The sequence below is a fragment of the Zonotrichia albicollis genome, chromosome 1 (assembly GCF_047830755.1).
Source record: "Zonotrichia albicollis isolate bZonAlb1 chromosome 1, bZonAlb1.hap1, whole genome shotgun sequence".
In the NCBI taxonomy this organism is placed as follows: domain Eukaryota; kingdom Metazoa; phylum Chordata; class Aves; order Passeriformes; family Passerellidae; genus Zonotrichia; species Zonotrichia albicollis.
This window is the reverse complement of record NC_133819.1, coordinates 35,381,466-35,396,852: the sequence shown is the minus strand read 5'-3', so window position 1 is coordinate 35,396,852 and position 15,387 is coordinate 35,381,466. Positions and strand designations below refer to the sequence as shown.

General features: G+C 43.1%; 1 protein-coding gene across 3 annotated transcripts in view; it reads left to right on the top strand.

Annotated features, from left to right (window-relative positions):
* Positions 1 to 319: 319 nt before the first annotated feature.
* Positions 320 to 15,387, top strand: part of COLQ (collagen like tail subunit of asymmetric acetylcholinesterase) — a 42,119-nt gene continuing 27,051 nt past the window's right edge. Inside the window, exons 1-3 of one of the 3 annotated variants that reach the window (XM_074538087.1) lie at positions 320 to 772; positions 13,217 to 13,326; positions 15,232 to 15,327. In XM_074538087.1, coding sequence (XP_074394188.1) covers positions 667 to 772; positions 13,217 to 13,326; positions 15,232 to 15,327 — 312 coding nt within the window. In that variant the 5' untranslated portion in view covers positions 320 to 666. The remainder of the gene's footprint in view (positions 773 to 13,216; positions 13,327 to 15,231; positions 15,328 to 15,387) is intronic. The other 2 variants (XM_074538074.1, XM_005480908.4) reach the window with 2 other exon arrangements.

The following is a 15,387-nucleotide window of genomic DNA, read 5'->3' as shown; positions in this document are numbered from 1 at the left end:
TGGCACTGTCAGTGATACTGTCATTTTCACTTAAATCCAAAACAATATAATGTGTTTGTAGGTTCATGAAGCCCTTGTGGCATCCCTCACCCTGAGCTGCGCTCTGTACACGAACGCAACATGCGTAGCTACCAGGGATGAGCAGATGGTAGGTCACTGCTCCTCTCTCATTAAGGCAATTAATGACCTGTAGGAGATGATCAATCAGGGATTTTATCCATCTCGATGTGCCAGTGTCTGGTTGCCTGTACCGAAGGATTCTGTTTACAGCCCAGTTCTTAATTTCTCCCATTGCTGCTCATCATTATTATTATCCAAAGAGGCTTTTTGCTTCTGTTAGCAAAACCAGAATCCCCCATGCCTCAGTTTTAGCAGCTAATGTCCACAATAGGGGCAACTGATCCAGCACAGGAGTTAAATATAACTGTGTCTAGTGTAAGGAGAAGATTTAATGGGAAATGGTTGGCATTCCTTCTTCCTAAAGGCATGGAGAGGGAGGGGGAAGAGAGAGAGGGAGAGAGAGAGAGAGAGGGAGACGTACACAGACAGACACACGCATCCCATAGTGAGGGCAGAGGCAGACAGCAGGCAAGGCAGAGAGGGGAGAGAGAGAGCCCCAAAGCAGCCTTGTGCCTCTGAGCTGGGATCTGCCAGGGCACAGCCAGCATGTTGGTCCTCAGCCCGCTTGTCCGGGGATCTTACCTGCTGCTTTTCTTCTGCTTTGCTTTGCCTCAGACTGCGTACGCTGACAATGTCTTCTCATTTTCAGCAGGTAAATTGCTTTAAGTCATTACTTTTCCTCTCTTGGAGCACTCTGCACTCTGATTCTTGCACTTTCTGGTGATTGGGAACACAGGAGGAAAAAAAAACCCTTCGAATTGCAGATCCCGGCTGAGGGATTTTGCATTGCAGATCTGCTCTGCCACAAGTCAGGACATTTTGTTGCTTAGTCAGTTTTGCTTTTTGCTTTATAATTTCTGGTTTTAAACCCCTCCCTTCCCTTCCCCATGAGAAATAATGGGCAAGATCCTCAGCTGTTCAAAAATGCTTTTTTTTCCATTGGCCTCTGTGGTGCTGTGCTAAGGCATGGATCTGGCCCAATTAGTTTATTACTTGCATGTCTGCATGTTTCTTTCTATTTTGGATGAGTTTAGGCAGAATACAGCAAGGGTAAGAAAATGAATCTCAACGTATATCTGCTTCTATAAATAAAGCCCTGACCTCAATGAGTGCTGCCGGAGCCCGGCTGGATGTTAGCAGAATAAACATCATCTGGCTCTGGCTATGACACTAACAAATACTCGGATGACTTACATAGCAAACAAGAGCCCACTGCATGGAAAATCCCTGCTAGGCAAAGACAAACAAATTAGTTGTCAGCTGAGCCAGGGCACTGGAAATCCCTCTTAATAGATTTTACAGTTTCAGCAGCAGGACTTCCCTTCAGTCACATTCTGTGCGAAGGAAGGGGAAAGGCGGTGACAGCTCTGACCCCATCTTCTTTGAGGAACTTCCACCAGTTTATGGCAAATTGCTGTCTCCCACTTTCTGTCTCTTATTCAGTATCAATAGAGATGCTTCTAACTAATGTCCTGTGTTCCTTGTGTCAGATTTGAGATGGTTCCACTGAGGTTGGCAGGTCAGGGCCTGCTGTACCTATAGATCCTCCCCATGGCTTCCACAGTGATCACAGTGTTGCGTATTTTAAGTCTATACATAAAATCAACCCTAGACATGGACTTAAAGGCACACAGCCTTTCTTGCTCTCAAATCCCTCTGCTCTACCCATAAAACCAAATGGTTTACATTCAAGCTCTCTAAGATGCTGGAAAGCCTTTAAATTTGTTACCATTTCTTTTCAATTGGGATGTGCTTTTTCCCTAATGTTGAGGTTAGTTAATAATGAGGTACAGAAATCACCAGGATTTATTTTCCCTGATATATTCCAAATTGCTTTGCAATAATGTCAGACCTCAAAACTTGTTTTGAAGACCTTTGTGTTTCTTTGACACCTGCAGATGACACACAGGCAAGTGAGAATGTGATGTTTCCCTTGCCTTCTCCTGTGCCTCACACTTGTGTGTCTACAGAAGGCATTTGAGCTGTCCTGTTAAATAATAGTTCAACAAATAACCTGCCCCTAAAAAGAGGGAAGACTTGTCATCTCAGCTGAAACCATAGTAGAAGAGGTAAACATGAAGGAAAATGCCAGAGCCTATTCCTTGCAGCGGAGCGTTTTCCAGAGGGCAGTCCTGGGCTCTTGTCTGCAAGATCCCATTGGGCAGATCCCCACCCCACAGTCTGCTCCATGGCAAAGTCCCACGCTCTGTTCTTCTGGCCAAGACAATGAAAATCACCTTTATATCCAACAAGCTCTTAGTGAGGCTCCTGCCATGTACGAATTGTCAATGCTTGCTTGATAATATGTGGGAAAAATAGCAGCTGGCCAAAGATTCTGTCATAAACTCACAGCCACAGGGCTGGAATGAGACGTACCTATGTGTCATTATTACTTGCTAATCAGGGCTATTTGGTATTAAAATATACATAATAAGGTATTCCTTCAGAGCTTTGGTTACATCTGCATTTTAAGAAACTTCTAAGAAAAAAAACAGTAAGTTCTGATTTTTCTGGTAGAAATCTGACACTGGGCACAGAAGATGAATTAATTCCATTTACTCTGCAGGTGAATTAATTCTGCTTACATTCTCAGTTATTTTAGTGATTGCTCAAATGTTCTCTGACTGTCAGCTGAGTCAGTTATTTGTATTCGGCACCAGGATGCAATTTCACATTTAAAGAATGAATTTCAACAGCGCACTTTCAAATTCTGGAACTAATCCCATTTAGCAGAGAGAATGCTCTTAAGTGATGGCTTGTCTTTCCTATAGTTGGGAAAAAACATTCAGGTATTTCCCAGGTGTGTCTGGAAACTTCTAGCCTAAAAGTACTTTTATTTCTGTCCTCACACATCTTTGCATAGCAACAGATCACAAATAAAAAGGCTTACAGATCCCAAAGCAGTACCTAGAAAGCAAAGGAGAAACGGCCTGTAGGGTGGAAAAGTGTTTGTACAATAACTGGGGAAAGAGGAATAATCTGGATCTTTGTTTTTTGCCAACTCCACTTTAGAGTCCCATCAGCCTCAAGCAACAGTGCATCCTTGTTTCCAGAAGTATTTTGAGGGTCGTGTCAGATCCAAGGAGTTGAATCTCATGGTGCTGAAGCGTCATTTCTGGAGAAAATGTTCCAGGGAATTATACTATAACATGTTATAAGTATTATAACATGTTATAAGAGCATCTAGCTGTAGTTCCACATGGCAGTGAAGACCCCAGGGTGGGTAGCTCGGCCCCTGGAGACAGCAGGTTATTTTCAGGGTAACCTGTCATACCCCACCCTTACACCACTTGTGTTTGTGGTGTCATTTACATCTATTTTTCAGAGCTCTGCCCTGCTGAGGTTCCCGAGCTGCTGCACTCACATGATGAAGGCATGAGTTCTGTAGTCATTTTTAGTAGGGCTACATGAACCTGTCTGCACCTTGTAAGAACCAGCCTGAAGGAAGCCACATTCCAAATTCAGGTTGTAGAAAGACTCTCTTCCTCTCCTTCTCCTCCCCTTTACTACTCATCCAGGCCCATCAAGGTTTTGCAGAGAGATGGGACAGTATTTAAATTACCAGAAGCATCCAAAGAAAAAGAGCTGCATCTCAGTGCATCTTCTGGCCTTCTATGCATGCCACAAGTGCATCCCTGGATTCAGTTGGCTCCTACAGTCAGTATTGATTCTTAGTCCTTTGGAAATATTATAGTGGATCAGTTTAAAGGAACTCAGTGGGATATCAGAACACTAATGGCAGTATCCCTCACATTTTCTTTGCCTTTGTCCTCTTATTTTCCTGAAGAAAAGGAACATTATATCTCACTGGGCATTAGGTTATCCCCTTTGACTCGGGAAGGCATAATATTGCAGACAGACTTCATGTGGCAGAGCTGCAGAAAATAATTGAGTTTTCTTATTGACTGACAATGTTGGAGCCGTGGTGATGGGCAAGGTGGGCTGGGAAGAGCAGGGTGGGTGTGAGGGGTGTCACTGTGTGGGGTGACAGCCATGGCTGGGCAGCTCAGAGAAGGGACCTTGGGAGCCACTGTGGTGCTGTGCTGTGGGCAGGGGGCATCGAGCATTTGTGAGAGAAAGGACACAGAAACAAGCGATGATTCCTGACATTGGGGGAGTTGGAATCGGGGCTGTCTTTCTATAAAAGGAACATCTGACCCCATCATCAGGGTTTGGTTTTCTTTTCCCTGAAGGAATCCAAACTATTGTCATAATGGACAGCAAAGGTGTCAGGTGGATGTTATTTTGTTTCTAAAGAGAGTAATTGTAAATATTTATTTATGTAAAATCACAAGAGAATGACTTATCAGAGTGTTTGCAAGAGAAAGGAAGTTGCAGAAGGAATTTAAAACAAGATGAGAAGTAAAAGCTTGAAGACTCAAAAGGCAGCAGCCAGAGCCTGCTGGGAAAGCAGCCCAAAGGGTGACTAGCAAGCAGAAATATCAGACCAGGGAAGGAAGCCTGGCTCTGCTCTGTAAAGTCAGCATGGCCCAGGAGGTGCTGAGCATCCTGGTACCACTGGTACCAGTGCGTTTCTCATGGAGCAAACATAAGCAGGAAAGCTGGGGTTAGATTAAAATTCCTGATGGAAATGAGCCACTGGCAAAGGCTACAGCTTCATTAGAAGCAGGAAAGCAAAGTATCATTGGCCATGAGAGGGCAGTCACCCAGCTGTGGAGCTGGGCAGCCAAAGGTCCTGGGCCAGGATGTCTGAGAGCTTTCTGTCTTGTTTATGATTCATATGAGCCTGAAAGGGAAACAAAATATTCTTTCAGTAGATTCTCTGTTTAGCTTCAGAGAAGAACATAACCTTGGGATTGGCTGGTTTAACTTGATAGCCCAAATGGGGAGCTGGAAAGATAAGCCAGAAGAAGGAAGGTATATGGCTACCTTTCTAAGCTGATAAAGAAGGCAATTCCTGAGCAGCCTCTGGGGAAAGGCTTGGACAGGTAGCAAATTTACAACCTGGCCTGGTGTGGTTACTGTTGCTTCAAGTGAATGGGTCTTTAAATAGGCAGAGTTTTAAAACCCACCTGATTTGACTTTACCTGTATATTCTCCCCTGGCAGATATGACCTGTGAAAATCCCAGACTGGGTGTCCCGCTCTGGTCAATGTAGATGATACTGAGGAAAGAAATCACCTTGGGCCTCACAGGGCTTCTCTGATGTGTATGCTGTGCTGAGTAAGGTGAGAGCAGAGCAGCCACACTGCTGCACAGCCTGTCCTGACTCCGAGCCTGCATCCACCTTCTCCTCAGCAAGGGCAAAGGAAGGGAACCCTGATGTCATCCTCAGTAGCCAAGGTCCCCCAGAGATGCTCTGAAATTCACAGAAAACCAGTGAGCAGGAGCCCACTTGATCCTGTGGGACAAGGGACAGGACAAGGACAAGGAAAGGACATCAGAGGCAGTTCAGGAGGTTGGGCATTTGCCTTGCAGCAGTAAACACAAATCAGAAGAGGAATGGCCTCTAGTGAGGAAGCTGGAACCTGTTTGCAGCAAAGCTCCTTAAGTGCAGCCCTGGCCTTGCATGCAGGAGAAGGAAGAGGCTTCTGACATATTTATGGCATTACTGGTTGACAAGGTGCTTGTCTTATCAAAAAAGGTTCACTGATAATGCAGAGGAAGGGAAGGGGTTCAGTGAAATGCTGTTGAAGTTGAATATTGCGACATTCTCTTGTTCAGTTGTGAAGAAGTCCTCCAGCTGCCAGGGACAGAGGTCAGCCAGTACAGGAGCTGAGGCAGTGCTTGCTTGGCTTTCCAGCAAAGGAAGCAGTAACTGATCTGGAGGTTTCTCCATAACCTCTGTGTGCTTCTGGCAGGCAGCACTTCCCAAAGGGAACCTCAGCTGAAAGTGATCCACAGCTGACGTGGACATCCAGCTCCTCAGGCTGTCCATGCTGCACCCTTGCCATGAATGAGGAGAGCACTGGCTGTAACCATGCGTATGGGACATATTGGTCAATGCTACATTTTCGTTATGAGCAGACTGAAAGGTGGAGGCTTAAATTCCAGCAAAGCAGAGCAAGCTGTTTCAAAATCAGATGTTTTCACTGAAAGGATAGAAGCTCACCAACAAGCAATCCAAAGTGTTGCAAAATCAGCTTAGTCCCCGTGTAGCTGTAGACAGATGCTGCTTGTAGGCCTCTGCCTTTGGTACAGACAGTTCATTTGTGGGCATGTCAATATTGCCAAAGCCCTGCACAGGAGGGGAACAGTCTGTGGCTTCACATTTTGGCCTCCTTGCACTTGGCAATCTGTTTCCTATCAGACACTGAGGCTTCCCATGGGTGGGCTATTGGCACAGAAGCACCAGCAGTGCAACTGCAGCAAAAGAAACATCTAATATCAGTTAAAAACTTAGAAAAGTATCACTTGTGTTTAGAAAGGAGGACTTTTGTGATCACAATAGACCCTGTATCCCTGCAGTCTTTAACTCCTGGTGCAAGGGGTGTGTGTGGCTGCAGACTCAGCTGTGGTGCAGCACAGCCAGTGTTACGCCAGCAGTTTATATGCAGACACGTGTTCTATTTCTCACGTCTGCACTACAGCTTAGAAATGTATTTCTGCTGCCTTAGCACTGCTCACAAATCTGCTGTCTGAGGCCTGTCTGTTTTTACCACTTTCCTAAACCTTCTGATTTTTATAAATTCCCACAGTCAGGACACAGCTGGGTGATCTGTCTGGTGCTGCAGCTTAGAAGGTAGAAAAGAACTGGGCAAGATCTTCAAATCTAGGGGGAATTGTTTGAGGAATATCAGAAATAAACAAGAGAGGAAAAACTCTCCAGGAATTAACTGACCCCAGCCTAGGTGTTCTACTTCTTCCTTTTTCATCTCCAGGGAACCACCCTTTTAATGGGAAGGAAATTGTTGGGACTCTTCCTGTAGTCACACAGCTGTGATGGTAAAAGAGCATTTGGGAAGACAAGATGGATGTAGGAAAAGCACAGAGGAGAACTGAAATATTGTGGGGAAAAGAGGTCCACCACTTTCCTCAGGAACTAGCAAGAAGGTAATGGATAAATGTAGGCTTCTGGGGAGTGCACACAAGTAAAGGCAGTGCTACAATTTCAGTTTTCCTCTACCCAGGGAAGTGATTGTGGAGTATTTGTACCAACTTCTTGAAACTACAGAGTTAAGAATTTTTTTCCAATACAAAGTCAATACATAGTTGGGCTTTTTGTCAAGGCAGAAGAACAAAGTCATCTGGCCTGGGAATCTGTTGTGGCAAGGGAGTCATGAGGAATTAATCTAGTTGATGGCAACAGGCTTTCACAGAAGAATTGAGAGGCTTTTCTCTGAAGTCTTTTTGAGCACACAGCAACACCCACAGTCTCATAGGGATTGTCTGGGACTGTCTGAGCATATGGTGGAGCAACATCAAAGACAAGTACATGTTTGATCTCTGCCAGCACTGACAGATTATGATCTTGCACTTGCAGAAGGGTGGAACTGGTGTCTTTCAGCTTTGTTGCTACTGATCTTACACAAAGTGGGAGAGGACTGTGTGGCACTGAATGACATGCAGAAGTCTTTCAGGCCATCCTGCTTTAATCTTTTGGGCTTTAGGCTCTTCTACAGATTACAGTAAATTCTTAGGCTTTAATACTCAGAGTATTTATACTAATGCTCTGTGTGAAGAGCAGTTGAGTTTTATGATCTGGCTCATAAAAGGAGATGAGATATTGTAATTCACCAGATGGTACTGTAATTGAGTTATCCCTGGACGTGGGGGACTTGCTTAACTTCTCTGTGCCTCAGTTTCTCATGCAATGGTGGGGAGTGCATAGAATTGTCAACATTGTTTAGCAGTGCCTAGGGCTCTGGAGCTCTGCAAGTGAAAGGCAATAGAAGGAAAATTGCACAGAATGGCCCTGTCATGGTTATTAGGATTTATAAGACACGGGTTTATTTTTCAAACCTGTTTTATAACCCACTGAAGTGTTACACCCATTAGATTTTACTGGGATTTTTCATTGTTTTGTGAAACAGAATGTAGAGCCAACACAAGCAAATCCTGCTCTCTCTCTCTCCCTCTCTGTACTGATCTCAGAATTTTCCTTCTGCAATCAGTCTGAGAGAACAGTGCATAATCTTCTGGCATATGTGTTGTCCTCATACATGCCCATACACACAGATAAAATGTCTGAAATGTTACATACAGGGTGTAAAAGACCTTTCCTTTGCTAAAATATCCCACAGGCCCCTTTTCTCTCTCACACCTTGCTGTGCCTGCAGTGGTTTTTAGGGCTGGCCTCAGAGATGCAGCCACCCCTCTCTCCCAGCCAGGCTGCCAGAATGCTGAGGGACGTGGGCCCAGTGTTAGGCGGGGATGGAGGACAGAGAGTCCTTGCTCCTGTGGCCAGGTAAATATCCAGACCCATTGTCCAGGCAGAGTGCCAGGGATCATGCTATTGTCAAGCTTTGGGAACACTGACTGATTTTTAAATACATTTTTTTATTTTTTTTTTATTTCTGACAGTTTCTAAGTGTGCATCCGCTAGTAAAGTACTGCTGCTGCTGCAGCCTGTGGTTCTTAAGAGATTAAAAATGGGGCGCTTTCAAATTTCTATGAGATTTTCTTGACTGTGCTAGATTAACATTTAGAACTTAGGGGTCTTTTTCAGCCTAAAGAATGTTATGGTTCTATTAAAAGAAACTTGCAAGGTTTCATCTGGATTTCTTCATGTTCTCAAATTAATTGAAATTATTTCTGATCTGCTTTGTTCTGTTTCTTAAAGAGTCTGAAGCCCCTCTCAAGCAAAGGAAAATTAGTAGCAGGGCAGAGCTTAATCTCTATGTCTCATTTTGTAACTCCCATGGGAATTTCATGGGTCACCACCTCCTCCACACAGACACCATTACCTAAGCTTGATGTATTTCTTTAGCATATTTAATGTGATTTATATGAAAGGATATATTGCAGCCATCGACTATAAGGTTCAAGTTCAAAAATGTTTTAAGAGATGCAGAAAATTCACTAACCTGACTGTTCAACCCAGCTCCAAACACAAGCTGTGTTCTCATCTCTGCTTATATGGCCTTAAAGCACACTTTGAGTCAAAAAGTTTCATAAAACACACTTTTAAAGAAGCATTGGTAATGCTGGCACTTATCTTTGGCATTTTGAAGGAGAGCTTAATACCTGCATCTGCTCTGTAGATAAAGGCACCCTTAACAAGCTCCTAAGCTTTCCTAACTGAAGAGGAAAACGCGCCCCGGTTGCTTGCAGTAGATGTCCAGACTGGAGCTGGGTGGCTGCAGCCTGTGGGGCTCTGCTGTCCCTGCAAGGAGGCTGAGAGGAGCCTGAATGAACGACAACAAAGCAGATGAAAGGCTCAGTTTCAGCTGGACAAGCCCACAGTCATTAACTGGCTGCTCTGCCCAGCTGGTTTATGATTAATTCTGAGTGCCATCCGTGGGGGAGAAGCATCTGTGGTGGGTGTCAGCACAGCCCTGCCTGTCACAGGCTGGGCAAGCCACCAGCCCTGCTCTCAGGGTGAGACTTTGGGTAGCAGCTCATCTTCCCACCGGGGCTTGCTGGATCAATGTGGTCATAAATAGGAAGGGAAACACATGTTATGTATCCTTTTCCTTTCTTGTCCTTTCCTCCTGGCGTTCAGCCTACAGCTTTGTGATTTTAGGAGGAAAGTCACTTTCATGGTTTATTTATGATTTTTTTTTCAGTGAAATCTTGTAAATCTGACCTGAATCCAGCAGAATATCTTTGATATTTCTGTTGCAGCTGTGAGGTTGGAGATTTCTCTAGGATCTGCCCTAGGAGGGCTCACAGACCTCATATGAGCCCCGCTCCAGGGGACTCAGCGTGGGTGAAGGTTTCTCTGCCTCTGTGTTGTACCAACTTGAGTAAGAGTTCCCAAATCCCAGCTATGGTCACAAGAAATCTGCAGCAGCAAAATGAAACATCACACCTTATCTAAAGTGTGTTCTTTCCTGAAGCTACCATTGGCAGTATATCCATAGATTTATAAAGTCACTTTCTGGAATTGGATTAACTCATAGCCTTAACCATAAAAATAAGCTGAGAATGTAAACATGTTCAATTTCAAATGTGATTATTTTAATTTTTATGTTCTTTGAAAACAACTGCCTCTTGGACAAGTCCTAAAACTATATTTTCATTTTGTCTTTTTTTCTTATTGAACATGTTCTTTGACATTGGAGTTGCTGAAAGAGCAGCTTCCTACACGCATGCTCCGTGTGGGCAGGCTCTTCATATTTCACAGAAAACTATGGCAGTCCTATTCTTGGGCTGAGATTTTTTCCACTGATGGGGACTGGAGTTTTCTGAAGCTGTGTTTAGCAAACAAAGCTAACCTGGAGCCTAAAAATACACATTGCATTTGCTAAGAGCCTGTGAGCTTGCCAAGGTAACCCTTCTGTGATATAAATCAAGGCAATACTGTAATAGTTGTACATATTGGACCCATTGCAGTTACTGACAGAACCCATACCAAAGAAATGTGGTGCTTACTGAAAGATCACATCACAGCAGTCCTACCTGCAGTCTCTTTGTGAATCATTGGGGTTTTTGCTCCTTCTGCTGCCCTATCACTTGTCATACCTGAGTGGGGAAAGTTTTTGGGTCTAAAATCGGTCTTTTCTTAAATATTTTCTTGAAAAATGCACCTTCCAGAGCAGGGCCAGGGTTACTGATGGAGCCCCTGAAATATTAACTACCCAAGTCATTACATAATTGATACCTGTCCTATATAGCAATATCTTTACTATTAATGGTATGTAATTACTTGGTATATAATAATAGTGTCTATTAGGATTTAGTATCTATCTATAGGAATAGCATCTATTAGTAATAGTGTCTAATAATATCTACAGTAATAGTATCTATTGCTATTACTGGTTGTTAGATTTTGCTTGTCTCCTCACTGAGATCAGTGCATGCTACCACTGTTCATACCAGCAAACCCAGAGTGGGCTTCAGCCTAACTTGTGTTACAGTAGCATAAAGACTGAAATGAGGGGCTTCTTTTTACCATCTCACTTAGGTATAGTGTTTTTCACAATAAAGCTGTTCCACAGATTTTCAGGCTTTTCTTCTAAAAAGGAGAATCAAAATTTTTATAACCCAGGACTGGAATTTTCTCTTGAGGATGTGATAAGTATCATATTAGAACCATAGGTGTACATATGTGTTTAATGTTATATTTGCAAAATATTTAAAGAACGGCACTTTTTAAAAGTGGCAGTACAACTGCAGTAATGTAAACCTTTTTTCTGCAGAAAAAGAATTGGCAGTAGAGATCTCTTAGCAACTAAGCCATATCAGGCTAGTTTTGATATTCTTATTCTTATTGAATGACAATAATCCTACTGAAATTTTAACTAAACCATGAAATGAAGTGATACTAAGAAAGATTATATTGGAATGTGGCCTAAAGTAAAGTAATAATCACAGTTTATGCCCTGTTAAATTACAAGCTGTCCATTACCTTAATACTGCACTATTTTGTCCCAATGAAGTATGTTCAAATTCAGTCCTGAAACACAGACAACAACAGAAGTTGTGTGTTAAAAATTGAAAAACTTGTTTACAGCTGCATAACAGTGACTGAATTCAGGTTAAGCCAATATAAAACTCAACTCTATCTTTGTATTTTATTACAAATAATTGCTGGAGATAGGTGACTCATACCTCTGTTACTTTTTAAAAGACATTGGCATTTTCAATACATATTTAAAGTTTGAATTGAAAAATATACCCATTTTAAAAAATAAATCTTCTGCCTTTCTCTTAAATTGAAGTTTTTGACTGAGTTTCAAACTTGTGAGGAAAAGTTGAGAAAGAGTCTTCATTATGGACCCTTCCAGAATTCAGCTGACTCAAAGATATCACAAATAGTATTTTAATAGAGAAAAAAACATCTGGATGGCATGAACTACCCCTGAATGCACCTGAATCCCACTCCTCTGGGCAGCTCTTTTCTGTGCTTCAGGACTGAGAAAGTGCCATCCCCATTAACAAGGCGTGGTGGAACTGAGGTAATACATTTTCTGAGGCATTTGAAAAACTAGAACTCTGTTCTTCCCTTACCTTGAGATGTGACTAATATCCAGCCTGCAATTGATTTGCACTCAAATCTAGCAATTTCATCAGGTTTGTCTTCCCAGAAACTTAATTTAGAGATTTTCTATTAATACCAGATACTTCACCATAGGCTTTTCTTCTTGGCTCCCTGCCACCCTTCAACTCACAGACACCCATTCCAGCTGCCACTAGCCAGAGGAAGAAACCAACAGGCATAAATAAATATTTGCTATCCTTGGAAAAACCTTTGGGAAGGTCCTCACTCTGATCAGAGATGTGTTTCCCAAGAAGTAAATAAGATTCAGAGGAAAAAAATACAGTGTATAAATGCACCATCTTAATATCCTTCTTTGTGAATTTTGGTCGCACCATATTTTGATGGAAGCTTACCTCTCAGACAACATTAAATACACTGCCAAACACAGCTGCGGTCCTGTCTTACCAGTCAGTTGGTGACAAAGCTGTCAGCTAAGTTTGGCTTGTGGGGTATTTATTCTTAGGGATGATGCACAAATCAGAAATGCAGCAACCTGCTTGCAGTTCCAGAGGAAATACAAGTCAATGTGTTGTGCGACAGCTTCTCACTTCCCACTTAGCACAAAAATGCCTAAAGTGATTCAGTTCACAGGGAAGGTGATGGCCAACAGCACTGAGTGCTTTCCTGGTGGCAGGTGGGCTGTAGCAGGGACCAGAAGATGCTATTTGTAACATCTTTGGCTTTTGGAACAGAGGATAGAGAAAACAATAAATGCTTGATTCATTTTCTGATGTGACCAATCTGGAATTTTCGAGATTCTGCCTGTGTCAGAGCCACATTTAGAGCTTAGAATTCTCCAAAGCCTTTGGCACAAAAAGAAACTTAGAGACTTTAGGGTTCACCAGGTTTCTTAAATCCCTGCTTGGATTACAGCCTTGTAATCAATGCCTACAGGATGTAGGACAGCTTTCTGTGAAATGGCAACTTCTCTTTTTCTGTAAGAAATGATTGTGCTGTTCAAGACCACAGATGAGTGTTTGTATTGAACAGATCTGCCTTGTTTGGAACAGAAGAAGCAGCACTGCAGAGCACGCTGCCTCCTTGGCCCTCCTCCACCGCCCCTGCTCCCACCACCGTCCTTCAGGCACAGCTGGAGCACTGTAAGTGTGGCTTTCACTTCTTTTACGTGAGCTTTAATGACAAAGAATGCAGCATCCTCTCGAGCGCTGCTTCATGGGGTCACTCAGCAAACCTGCCTGGCAGTGCTGATGTGGCTCTGTGAGAACAACCACACAGCATCCCAGACTGGGGCTTGAAATAAATGTCAAATGGATCAAGGAATGAAATGAGGCTGGATTTGTTCCTGCAGTTAATTCAATTAACTTTAAATATTTCCCTTACTCTGCATTGAAACCTTCTTAGAGTGAGGCAATCCTGAACCAGAGGAAATGGCAAAGCAGTAAACCAGTAAGGACAGAAAGGCAATTTTCCATCCTGCAAAGTGATTTCTGGGTGTTATGTCCTGCTCTGCATCACATTTGCGTTACCTAGTAGGTGAAATGAAGGTCCTGAAATCCTTCTGTGGAATCTACCCCCCACCATTTCATTTGAAGAAACACATATGTATTTGAGAGGCTGGTATCAGTTTTCACTCAACCACCTATGCACAAACCTGTGATAAATATCCATACACATATGCTGACAAAAGCATGTTCAGGATACAATGGGAATAAGACAGCAATTTGCCCAAATACTCTTACTGCAGGTTCTGCTGACTACAACATAGCCTCCATCCCAGCATAAAGATTTCTTCTATCTACTCAGCAATTTCTGTTCCTTAATTTTAATGTTCATTTACCATATGCAAACACTGCAATTATTGCTAGTGTTCTAAATAAATGATGATTAAATAGTAAATAATGTAAATAATTTAAATAATATCAACAATGTAAATAATAATGTAAATCAATAATAATGTAAATTATAAAAATAGTAAATAATGTAAATCATAACAATAGTAAATATTGATTAGTAAGATGTCAGGCAAGAGGTAACCCAAGAAAAAGTGTGGTGTAAAATCCTCCATTGCCTTTTGATTGATCAGGATTGAACTCAGGCTGATGTTCTCTCCAGGCCTTCCTCATTACCTCCCCTGCCTGTGCCTTGATTCCCACAGAAAGGAGATCCAAAGACAGGATCTCTTTGGGAATGTTGTGTACTCCTTCAGTAAGGATGGGACTGGGCCCAGGGTCTCTGAGATTCCTTCAGGCAGCTTAGACAGTAATCTGAGCTAAAATCCCCCTTCACACCATCTCCCCATAAAAACATGATATGAAAATAAGCAGTTAGAAGCAGGGTGGGAGCCATGTGAATTAAACCATGAGCAGTTTGTTCTTTGGAGCCTGTAGTCAGAGCTTTACTGGAAAATGGCCTTTTCTCTAGGAAGCTGAAGATCAGTTGTTTCAGTCCAGTGTTTCTGGCTCAGTGTTCATCTGTATTTCCAGGGGAGATCACTTTTGCCACAGGACATAAATAAAGCATTTCATTCATGAAAGCTTAATGTTACAGCCAGAAGATCAGGCATTCATTGATCATGTAAGGCACTGGCTCTGGTCTGCAGTGAATGGATGCCTGTGGGTCAGTGTCTTCTGGAGCGAAGTTCACGCTGCCTGTGCCCTCCCTGGCTGAAGTCTCTATTTTTAGAGCAAAGATGCTATTCCTGGAGAGGAGCTGCTGCTGGCAAAATGGGACAGAGAGGGCAGGGTCAGGTCTAAGAATAGGCCAGGGTCCCACGCTGCCTCAGAGGGGCAGCCCGGCTGCAATGTGCCTCAGGGAGAGGAAGAGGAGGAAGAGGGGGAAGAGAAGGAAGCATAGGGCAGGAGGCTGTGCTGAAGTGCTAATGTTCAGACATCTATGAAGATAACCTCGTGACAAGCCCCAGACTTCTCCCAGAGGGAGCAAATAAACCCTTTTGAGGCTGAACTGTATGGTGGCTGGAATTTCATGCATTTCTCCAACAGGCTACATGTGGCTGCATGTTCACACATATGTTTGATGTTTCATAGAAGCTGGATATGGAAGAGCTGTGCCATGAGCTCCAGATAATACAGGCTTCCACTCTGCCTGAATTGCACTGCTCTGCAGGGCCTCCTGGCCCCCAGGTGAGTGAGGCATGTGTGATGAAACCACATCATTCTTTCACTTGTTCCAAAGTCCTTACA